At 35.3% G+C, this 11,791-nt stretch overlaps 1 protein-coding gene across 1 annotated transcript in view; it reads left to right on the top strand.

Annotated features, from left to right (window-relative positions):
* The window catches only part of LOC127831103 (GRB10-interacting GYF protein 2-like), a 61,429-nt gene that overhangs the window by 141 nt on the left and 49,497 nt on the right, over nt 1–11,791 (top strand). The window contains exons 2-3 of the mRNA XM_052356093.1: nt 9,930–9,966; nt 10,279–10,368. Coding sequence (XP_052212053.1) covers nt 9,935–9,966; nt 10,279–10,368 — 122 coding nt within the window. The 5' untranslated portion in view covers nt 9,930–9,934. The remainder of the gene's footprint in view (nt 1–9,929; nt 9,967–10,278; nt 10,369–11,791) is intronic.

Raw genomic sequence — 11,791 nt, 5'->3', positions numbered from 1 at the left:
TTGATAAGAGTTGAATCTCCTCAAATGTTATGTTGTCTGGCCTGCATCATTTTGCATTTTGAAAACACAACGAAATAAAAGATGCACTCTCGCAATGTCAACAACGTGAACAACTCGACAAAACCATATTGCTTGAGCCAGTAATTAAAATTCGAAGCTAAATAATCTCTCCTATATAAAAGATTTAAATGATTCTAGGCTATTGTTATATTTTGTTAAACTAACTGAATGGTAACCGTTGACATTTTTTAGTGGAATCAACAACAAAGAATGAAAGTTGGCTAGTTCTTCTTGAATGCTCTGAGCTTTTATGAGTACATACGTACAGCTCATAGTTCTTCTTGGTAAAATTAAATTCAATGTAAAAAAATAATGTCTCACATATGTACTAGTCTCATTTATAAGACGCGCAAAGAATTTAGAGATACTTTTTATATGGGCTAAATTCTTTGGAACGTCTCATCGTTGAAGGATGTGGTGGAAACCAGAAAGTTAAATTTTCATCAATTTGCGTAAACTTGCAAAATAACATTACCAACTCATTCAGTTTTAATTCAGAAGTCCATTTTTACATCAAATATCGTCGATTCGAAGTTAGAAAGGCATAAATTCTTCAGTTAAACTTCTGCTTAAATCTGCAAAACAATTACTGACCTGTAGCCATGTCATGAAACTGAATTAAATATGAACCAATCAGAAGAAGGCATTACGGTGTAAGGTGTACGCGTAATTTTATTTAACATGAGCTTTTAACACCGACTTTTACCTAACTAGATCTAGTATGCTAATCTTTGTCGATTTAATAAGCATATGTTCAAAACAGATATGGTGCAGTTTCTATTCACTGTTCTAAGTTTCAGTGAGTGTTTATGGATGTCTTTTTCGCACCTCTGTCTGTGTTGTTTTATGTACTTACATTCTACGTTACATAGGACGGTATACTGTACGATCTGTATCAATCTTATTTATGTACAGTATAAAAATAAAAGATGTAATTTATTTCAGAACCTTTTTAATTAGTCAATTTAGAAAAAAACAATACTAAATTAATCCAGAAAAGTATAACATCGGTTTACTATGTAACGCGCTGCACCACAACAGACGAACGCAAACTGTATTTTACGCTGTTTATTCTTCCGCTTTAAACCAGATGCTTTACATCGAGGTCGTGTTATCGATTTATATCTACACAGCAAGCGAATCGAGAGATATTGAAAATTGAATAGTGGTTGGATTTAAATTGCTCAGGCGTGTAAAATTCAAAGTGTCATTACATAATTTTTACGGAACATTATCGAGAAATGAATTATCTACACAGGTATGTAAATATTATTGCAATCCTTTGATATTAAGTGTCTTATATCGGGGCTTGAATGTTGCGCTCAAAATCCTTGTGCAACAATATAGACAAAGAAGGAAAAAATTCCAACACAAATCGAATGGTTCAGCCGTTGGACGCTCCAAATATTACCTATATAAAAAGTAGCTTAATATTTGAGAGCGTCAACAAGTTGGACTAACATATGTACATAAAATCGAGTTAAATCAACCTAATACATTGTTACAAACACAATACCTGTTGCAATCGACATCAATTTGCATGCATTTTGTTGAGAAATGCTCAAAACATAAACTTGATAACAAATCGTTCATGGCGGAAGTTGTGAATTGTCGATTAGAGCAAAGCAAAAGAAAAGGTTACACTGCACAAATTGTTTTAACTGTAGTATCTGACGATGTCTTGTGGTAGCAGTTGAAATTGTATTGCCCCGCATAACAGTGTAGTTTGAATTATGACACATTCTTATTACTGTATTCTCGCTGCGATCGGATAAGTGGCAGAGTCCGTGCTTTTAGATACGGCATTGTATAAACAGTTATTGCGCTGTATGCTAATTGAACTGAAAATCCGGAAAAAATCTGGATGTAGTGTCGGGTGTTCTTACATGCTTAGCAAGTCTACCGCCCTGTTATGTACTCTGCGGTGCATTGACAAAGGGATTAACACGTGCGAATGTCTTTGATAAGGCAATAGGCCATTTCAGAGCTGATGAAGGTACTGATTATCGAGGGGTAGATAAAGCTATTGCTGAAAGGGGTTGCCTAGAGATAAGGCTGTAGTATGGAATACTTAATAAATATTATTTTTTTTTCACGCTATACAATTTAGTACTTAATTAATTAACGGAATGAAATAAATATTAGCATTAACGTATATAGATGTATGTCTACTTATGTACATATTGTAAAGCTTGATACTGTGTGTGATTATGAAATAAATATTAAAATAACAGTGTATAGATGTATGTCTCCTAGTGTACATGTACATATTGTAAAGCGTTGTCTATCTGTATGGTCGTTCGTAAGTGGGAGACAGTTGACTGAGAGAGACGTTTAAGAGTGTTGAGTGCTTAAGGCTGTCTGTATTAAAGACTTTGTTGACTAAAGAGATGGGTGAAAGTGTGTTATGCGTTAGGGAAGGTTGCGTTTTAAAGAATTGTTCTGTATGTGAGTGTGATCTTTGTAAAAGTTGTTCGAGTTGCTGTGCAAAATGCGGATGTGTTGATGTTTTGGAGAGAATTTTCATTTGATTATTGTCACTGATTAAAATGTTATGATAAACAAACAAGAATAACAAGCAAATAATATATATTTATACTGGCATTTCCCCAGGAATTTGGTCAGGCACTGCGGCAGGAGGTTGGTGTCGAATTCTTTATATACTTTCTAAATGTTATAAATCAAAATCCACACTACTTTGGAGCTACCAAATCACAACATTTTTTTAAATATTTATGTATTTGTCCTCAGTTCATTTCATTTAAGTCATATTTTATAATATTAAATAACAACCAAAATAAACAGAAAGCAAAAAAAAACTTTCAGTGACCCATGGAAAATCTTGCTTCCAACTACTGGTCGTTTATTAGATTGTATTCTGTCATGCACAAAGACTAAAGAAAAATGTGTTGCAGGTATATAGCGAATTTCGTTAATATGAAAGAAACTATATATCTATTGGATCTGAATATATTAAATATAGGTACTGTTAAGCTATAGTCGCCGTTAAGAAAATAATTTGAACACATTGTAAAGTCTCTATAACGCTCAAAATCAACGAAAATTTCGTTAAGTTTTTCGTAAAATAAAGTTAACACCTTAACAATCAGTGTTCCTTATAGCAATATCCAAAATTTCAACGCTAGATGTGATATGATTACATAGATTTTTGTAGATAAAAAATGCTTGTGTTTATTTATTTGTGGCCACAATTAATTCGCGCGAATATATCTATTCATACGACACACGAACACCATTTTAGTGTCCATGTGTCGTATAAATAGATATGCAAAACAATAATGAAAACGAGCATTTTGTATCTACAAACATCTATTTTACCAGTCCACATCTGGCGTTGAAATTTCGGCAATTGCCATAAAGAACACTGATTTTTAATTGGTTAAGTTTATTTTACGAACAATTGTATGAAATGTTCTATGATTTTGAGTAGTAATGTTACTGTAAATGGTGGAGAGCAATCAAATAAGACGTTTGATTCCAATTAATTGTATTTATAACTTAAATTACGCACAACAGCAACACACATCAGTTACGGTTTGTTTTTGAAGCAAGTTCTTTATACTTTTTATTTTCTGCATTAGTCGTAAAAAATTAAAATATTTTAAAGATCGCTGTGGCGTAGTGGATATGGTGTCCGCCTAGAAATCGGGAGGTCACGGGTTAAAACCCCACTGTGAGCGTTCCTTCAATCTCCCCCAAAAGACACCAAGTACTGGTTCTAGTCCCAGGAAACGGACTCGAGAGCGTTTATATAAGCCTACGGCTTTCGATGCAATCGAGCTACAATAAATAGGTTTAAACTATTAAAATAGAACAAACAAACAATTTGAGCATATCTTTAGTTGCTCTTACTCCACATGTACCGGTAATAATAGATCATTATCTGCCATTATTAGGGGACAAACACCATAATTGATCCCCATGAACGACCCGTAAATCGTTCATACATGTTATCTAAGCCCCTTATGTACACACCGCTGATAAGAGCGTGCATGTTTTTATTGAACATTGGCCAAATGCAGACAGCAAGCGCTTGTGAGATTTTCAAGTGCACGCATTTTAGCCTGCTGGGCTTAAATCGCCTGGGGAAATCATAATTCTTATAATCCATGCATTACACTTTTGTTATTTTCTATTTTGTATATGGCTAAAAGCAATTGTATGCTTTAGAGCTAATACATGTTGCTGCTGTAGATGTTGTCTTATAATTCCCTTACGGCAGATCTGACCGCTATTCATATACAATTAACATAAGTATTAAGTAAAATTTGAATAAATTATATATAAAATTTCTGTCCATTTAAAACAAATATTTAATATTTGAAAATAACCTTTCTTATAAACATAAATTGTATGTTCGGAGAAAAGCATAGGTAAATCGTTTATTGGTACATGTTGTTGTAAACACACCGCATGCGTTCCTTTAATTTTTCTTTTGGTTAATAAAAACTGTTCCATATGCAAACAAGTTGACATTTACATTTACGATTGACGTGTTTGAAACTTTGTTTAAAATCTTTCTTCTGCGAGCACACCATATCATGTAAGTTATCTTAATTTGCTCACAATAGATATATTGACGATCTATTTGTGTTAATTCATGCCAGAAAATAGTTTATGTTGCTAATTTTACCAATAAATGAGCGCCGGGATTTCAGGCGGTGATTTTGCGATGGTAAATCGCGAAACCAGTTTCAACTCCCAGGACCCAGAGGGTCAATAGCTGGGAGTTGGATTATTGCAACTAGAAAGTTGGCCAGTTGGAAATGAATAATTTAAAATTATTAATTAAAAAGGTTGCGTATATTTCTACTAAAGGGGCTGTCACACAATTGTTTCATGGTGTCAGCGGTCAGGGCCCTCAATCTATCAAACTGGCCGTCAGTCCCCCACCTGAAAAGTATACTTTTTTTCCCTTTTGGGGGAAAAATTTCCCCTGATTAAAAATTTTTAAAATTTTTTTTTTTCAAAAGATGTGTTTCATGATTATTATATCTCAATTATATTTCAATTTAATCTTGTCAAACATACTTAATTATGAAAAAAGAAATGAATATAGTGCAAACATCAGCGTTTTTCCTCTATATAAAGTTAGTACCATAAAACGGCACCATTCCCAATGAGACCATTTTTCATAATACCGGCTAAGCGTGTTTTCACAACACCCAACACTTAATCCAGTTTTGTCCGGATTTTGTGTTAACTCAGTACTGTATTCAGTGTACAATAAGCTGCTTCAATAATGAATCATCGATAAGACCGTTATGATAAAGATACGGTATGTTTAAAATGAATAACACAACTTTAAACCAAAATTAACAGATTTCAATTGTCTCTACGCTACATAGTTTTTTTTTAATACATAATCAATACCCCTATGCGGTTACGTGACGTTTTACATGAGCAGCTTAATTTTCGCGCGTTTTTGTAGCGACAAAGGAAATATGCATGTGTAATGTTTATGTGAAGTTAAATTTTGATAACGTCGCATTAACATGAATTGAAGATTGAAAAGTGTTTTTTGGATTACACATATAAATACAGTCATTTGAGAATGCAACGAAACATTTACAGTTTTAGTTAATTAATTCAATAATTATTTGTAAATACGTTTACGTGTCGAAATAATTGTCTTGACAATATTAAGAGTGAAATGTACAATTTCCACGCGGAATGCACCAGGTTGCCATCAGCAGTCTTCTAAAAAAACTGCCATGCTTTTTTCATGGAGGATTGCACCGTATTGACTGATTAGTGTGGTAGGTATAGAAACGTCAACAAACTGCCACAAAGCCACTGAAATTATCCATTGATAGTGAAACTGTGTTATTCACGCACAACTGATTCACATTCTTTCGCATCTTCAGTGCCTTGGAGCCAAACTCTAATACTGCTTGTTAAGTAGTATGTTTCCAATTTTGGTGTAATATGAAAACAGCCGAATATGTATTAAATATCGAGTCCAGTTCACAGTTGCCAGATGTTGATTATAGCAGCGTTTCATTGATGGTCAAGTCTACTGACGCAAACCTGGTTCAATTTGTGCCAGGTTATCCTACGGAACCTGAGGCTACGAGTCCCGATTTAGACAAATCATACCTTCAAGCACGGTTTCAGTTAAAAAGAGTGTTAAGTTTAATAAACTCATTGTTTAGTGGTAATAGAAACATGATTTGGTAGGAAATCACTCGCCACTTTGATGTGAATATGCATCTTATTAGTTGTACATGTTTTAAAACGTTTCCAGCATAGTTAATTAATTTCCCAATTTGGATGAAAATGCAGCTAATGTTCCCAATTTGACCGGTACCGGTACCATTCCCAAAGTGGTGAGGAAAAACGCTGAACATGTACAAATGTAATAATGAGAGAGTAAGTACAAAAATCCCCCTTAAAGGGAAACGCCGCGAAAATTCCCCCTAATGAGGGTAGCGACCCGCTTCCCCTAAAATGGATTGAGGGCCCTGGCGGTGATTTATGGCAGGAAAAATATAAGGTTCTTGACTCATGTGTTGAACATATATTTTTTTACAAACAGAAAGGTAAGCTTATTATGCCCCCCTTCGAAGAAGAGGGGGTATATTGCTTTGCTCATGTCGGTCCGTCTGTCGGTCCGTCCACCAGGTGGTTATTAGACGATAACTCAAGAACGCTTGGGCCTAGGATCATGAAACTTCATAGGTACATTGATCATGACTCGCAGATGACCCCTATTGATTTTGAGGTCACTAGGTCAAAGGTCAAGGTCACGGTGACCCGAAATAGTAAAATGGTTTCCGGATGATAACTCAAGAACGCATACGCCTAGGATCATGAAACTTCATGGGTAGATTGATCATGACTCGCAGATGACCCCTATTGATTTTGAGGTCACTAGGTCAAAGGTCAAGGTCACGGTGACCCGAAATAGTAAAATGGTTTTCGGATGATAACTCAAGAACGCATACGCCTAGGATCATGAAACTTCATAGGTAGATTGATCATGACTTGCAGATGACCCCTATTGATGTGAGGTCCCTCTTGATTGTGAGGTCACAAGGTCAAAGGTCAAGGTCACGGTGACCTGAAATAGTAAAATGATTTTCGGATGATAACTCAAGAACGCTTTTGCCTAGGATCACGACACTTCATAGGTACTTTGATCGTGACCCGCAGATGACCCCTATTGATTTTCAGGTCACTAGGTCAAAGGTCAAGGTCACAGTGACAAAAATCGTATTCACACAATGGCTGCCACTACAATGGACAGCCCATATGGGGGGCATGCATGTTTTACAAACAGCCCTTGTTTAAAATTTCTCAACAACTATGAAACATGTTTGAATACACTTGCAATATTATTTGGTCAGCATTCTTGCCAAATTATGCACTTTTTCAGTCCCACGGTTTAATTTCAATGCACAACTAGAGTATGCCAGTTCTTCTAATTAATTTTTAACTACATTATTTTTTGATAAGTTGTTTATGCTCTTATTACTTTACATAAATACTCAAAGTTTTGGACCAGGGCTCAGCTTAGGTTCAAATTTGAGGGAGAAGTGACTTCTCCTGACTTCTCCCTCAGCTGAAATTAGGGAGAAGTGAGTCCAAATTTTACTACAATTTACTGTTATTTTAATTAGCAGGCAAATGCCCGTCGTACTCATGTCTTCTGTCACATACAGGCTTTAATAAATCTACCACACTATTCGGTCCCCAGAGCTCCAGATAAGGGCCGTACAGTCGTAAATACGCCTTTTTCATGAAGATTTACGCATTTATTTTTATAAACTGGACGTACAATTACATTTATCGCCATTTTACCCCATACCAAAAAAATCTGGCCGTACCGATACGTCTGCGTCAGCGCGGCGTTATTTGTTAGCCTCTAACCTAAAGGCGCTTTTCGTTAATTTAAATTACCGAAAAGTTGTAGACTGGGTTCATATATTATTATCTATTCTGTCGCGTGATTTCCTGTAACTTGTAAATCCGTCAAAAACGATTTGTCTGCGCGCAATTGAATGCCGGCTTAACCGAAAGCGGCTCAAAACAACACTTTGTTGTCATATAATGACTACATACTATGTCTTTTAACCATCCTGACATTAAATCTGTAAACCCAGAAAAATACATTGTCGCCCCGATATTAAACGATTTGATTGCATTGGTGGCGTAAAACGTTAGAAAACATGATGGGAAACGGATGAGACAATGAAATAAGTGTTCATTTACTTAGCTTACTAGTTGGCTTGTGTTTTCTTGTCAAGAAAAATAAAGAAATAGTATTAGTCATGAGTTTTAATGTGTAGTTGTATTAGCATCATAATTCAGAATGGAAAACCTAATACAGTAATTGTTTAAGAAGCTACATATATTTATTATAATTGCTGCAAATATTTCTGTAAAGTCAGTTGTACACCCTTCAATATCCAAGAACACGGGTAGTTCAGTACTACCTGTGTTTTTGGAAATGGTAGTACAGGTACTAATTGATTTTAAGCGTTACTCCTTTTCTTTCTGTCAGTGGCAGTACCGTTACTAATTTCACAAATCCTTATCTGGAGCTCTGGGTCTCTACGGGTATATATTCATCCACAAAAAAATCATGGCCAGTTACTTAAGACTGATGATGAAAAGCAGGTGTAATCCTCTTGGATATGGAGCATTTCACGCATAAATAAATTTTCTATCAAAACACACTTCAGAATGTTATTGTTTACACGACATAAAAAACCATTTGTGCTTCAATTAAACCGTGTTCATTAAACCTGATTTACAAACGCGGGAAAATTGTGCGGGACATGTACAAACGTCACGTTATACGCATGGAAAGCAAGGGTGTATTGAATTGTGTGCACTACGTCGATACCGACACTTATTCGCATTCGTTACAGACCCACGTGTCTTGTTTAATAAGAACCTAAGCTAGAATGTTAAAATTTAGTTTTCTGAGTTCAAGTGTTTTGATTCAATTGATCATTATATTTTGAAAACTATTTTTTATTTTTATGCATTTACTTACAAAATACACTAAGAGGGATATACAATAAAGTCGTTTACGTATGGATATACAAAATAATGGAAATTGGCACTATGCATTGGTGAGTTAGTTTCCGTTTATATGGTTATGAATTCAAAATAAATTGCGCATCGTCTGGAGAATTATTGTTTAAGAATTTTGAAACACGAAACAAGTTAAAAGTATAACATACTAGAGTAAATAGTATTCATATTAACTGTTGGGAACTGTATTGCGCATGTTAACTTTTTTGTGCGTAAATACATGTCCATAACGACGTCATTTCATCGCTTAGGTAAACTACTGCATTTGCGTATACAATGCGCGCTTTCTCATTGGTTACTATAGATGTAAATGTACCGCTTAACTCCGCCTGCAAGGCAGTGGACTAATTGTGCTTGCAGAACAGAGAACTATCAAAACTGTCGGCGAAATGACACTCGCTTTCATCTTTTGATCTAAGCTTTTATTGTTTGGAGTGAATGCTCATGTATGCTAGTTGACTGGAGAAGCTTTTACAGCAGTCGATCTGTTGCTGTGATGTTCGATCTGTTGCTCAGATGTGATGATAAACTGATATCATAAGGAGCATCATCGGTGACTTTATGACACTTGTAAATAGAGAATTTTGAGATGAGTAAGTTGAAGAAAAAAAATGGCGATGTTGTAAAAAAAGAAGGCTAAGTCGACTTCTCCTTCATGTAATTTAAGGGCGATGTTATTATGTCCGGGGCAAAGTTATCGCCCACGTCACCCTCACAGCCAAGCCCAGTGGACACTCCTAATTTTCTAATTTCACAGTTTTTAGCCAAAATAACTGTTTTTCATGCTTATTTTAAATTTTCAGGAAAGATGGCAGACACTCTAAAGTTTGGTCCAGAATGGTTTGTTTTCATATTATAATTTAAATATTGTTAAGTTTACATTTAAGATATGCAATTTTACTACATCAAATATAACATTTAAAAATAAATAACTTCGTATTTAGACTTAGCATGAGATTGCACAATTATTTTTTGATAAGAGTAATAAGACCAGCTAAGTTAAAGTGTAAATACTCCAATGGGTGGTCATGGGATTGCTGCGTTTTTGTCTTCATATGATTATTTAAATTGAGCATGATCAACTTGTCTCATTGAAAAACAGAACATTAGGTAATTTTTGTATCAATTGATGCTTCAGTTTATTGTTACCAGGTTACGCCAGTTGTCAGGCGGAAATAGTATTGGGACACCCCCGCCCTCCCCTGCCCCAGGGTTTGGAAAATACAAGCTTGCTGACTACAGGTATGTGTCAGACACTGTCACAAGATAAATAAGCTACGCTCTTGGAAAGCAAGTTTGTTGCATGTGCCTAAAGTGTTGTCCTAGATAAGCCAATGCAGTCAGCACTGGCTAATCAGGGACGACACTTTCCGTTAAATGTTATTTTTGTATAAAAGAAGTCTATTTGATGCTAAAATGTTTGCCAATTTATTAAGCCCTGCCGTCTTAGAGCGAGACTCCAATGTTCTCTTTGCTTTGCTTCATGTAAATGGTTCATCATAAGCATTCATACCATGCCAATATGAAAAGGCGATAAAAGGTCATTGGGATTGTATCAGTTGTGCTAAGATAGTTGCAGATCTGTTAATTTTGTTTATTTGATTATTTTTTATGTGCAACTTCCTGATAGACAACACAAAAAGAAGTCAGATCCCTGATAGTTGTTGGATTGCTATTGCAATAAACCTGTGTTAAAGTTTTCGTACTACCCCAAATATTTTCTTTGTCCCTTGACATATTGCTTTCATATTTTGCATACTTGTTTACCAACATGACCCCAACCTATTTACAATAGCAGACAACTCTATCAAGCATTTTGTCATAATTATGGCCCCTTTTCCACTTAGAATATGCAGCAAATGTTAAAGTTTGCGTACTACCCCAACTATTTTCAATGTCCCTTGACATATTGCTTTCATATTTTGCATACTTGTTTACCAACATGACCCCAACCTATAAACAAGAGCAGAAAAACTCTATCAAGCATTTTGTCATAATTATGGCCCCTTTTCCACTTAGAATATGCAGCAAATGTTAAAGTCTGCGTACTACCCCAACTATTTTCAATGTCCCTTGACATATTGCTTTCATATTTTGCATACTTGTTTACCAACATCACCCCCAACCTATAAACAAGAGCAGACAACTCTATCAAGCATTTTGTCATAATTATTGCCCCTTTTATACTTAGAATATGCATATTATTGATAAATCTATGTTAAACTTTGCGTACTACCCCAAATATTTCCTATATCCTTTGACATATTGCTTTTATATGTTGCATACTTGTTAACCAACATGACCCCAACCTATAAACAAGAGCAGACCACTGTATCAAGCTTTTTGACATAATTATGGCCCCTTTTACACTTAGATAATTGAACATTTTGCTTAAATTGCCATAACTTCTTAATTTATGGTCACATTTTATTATTACTTTGACAAAACAACACCTCCCTGAATACCACAATGGATTCCACCCAAGCAATACCCCACGCCCCTACCCAGAATCCCTTCCCCCTCCCCCAACCTCCCCCCCTCCCATTTTTTTAACATTATCTAATAAATTACCACACCCCAATTTATACCCCCCTCTCACCCCCCCCCAAATAAAATAAAATTTAATTTTTTACTTTTTTTATTTTTGAAACATCGTCTAATAAAT

Source organism: Dreissena polymorpha, chromosome 5 (assembly GCF_020536995.1).
Source record: "Dreissena polymorpha isolate Duluth1 chromosome 5, UMN_Dpol_1.0, whole genome shotgun sequence".
Classification (NCBI taxonomy): Eukaryota; Metazoa; Mollusca; class Bivalvia; order Myida; family Dreissenidae; genus Dreissena; species Dreissena polymorpha.
This window is presented reverse-complemented; position numbering and strand designations above follow the sequence as displayed.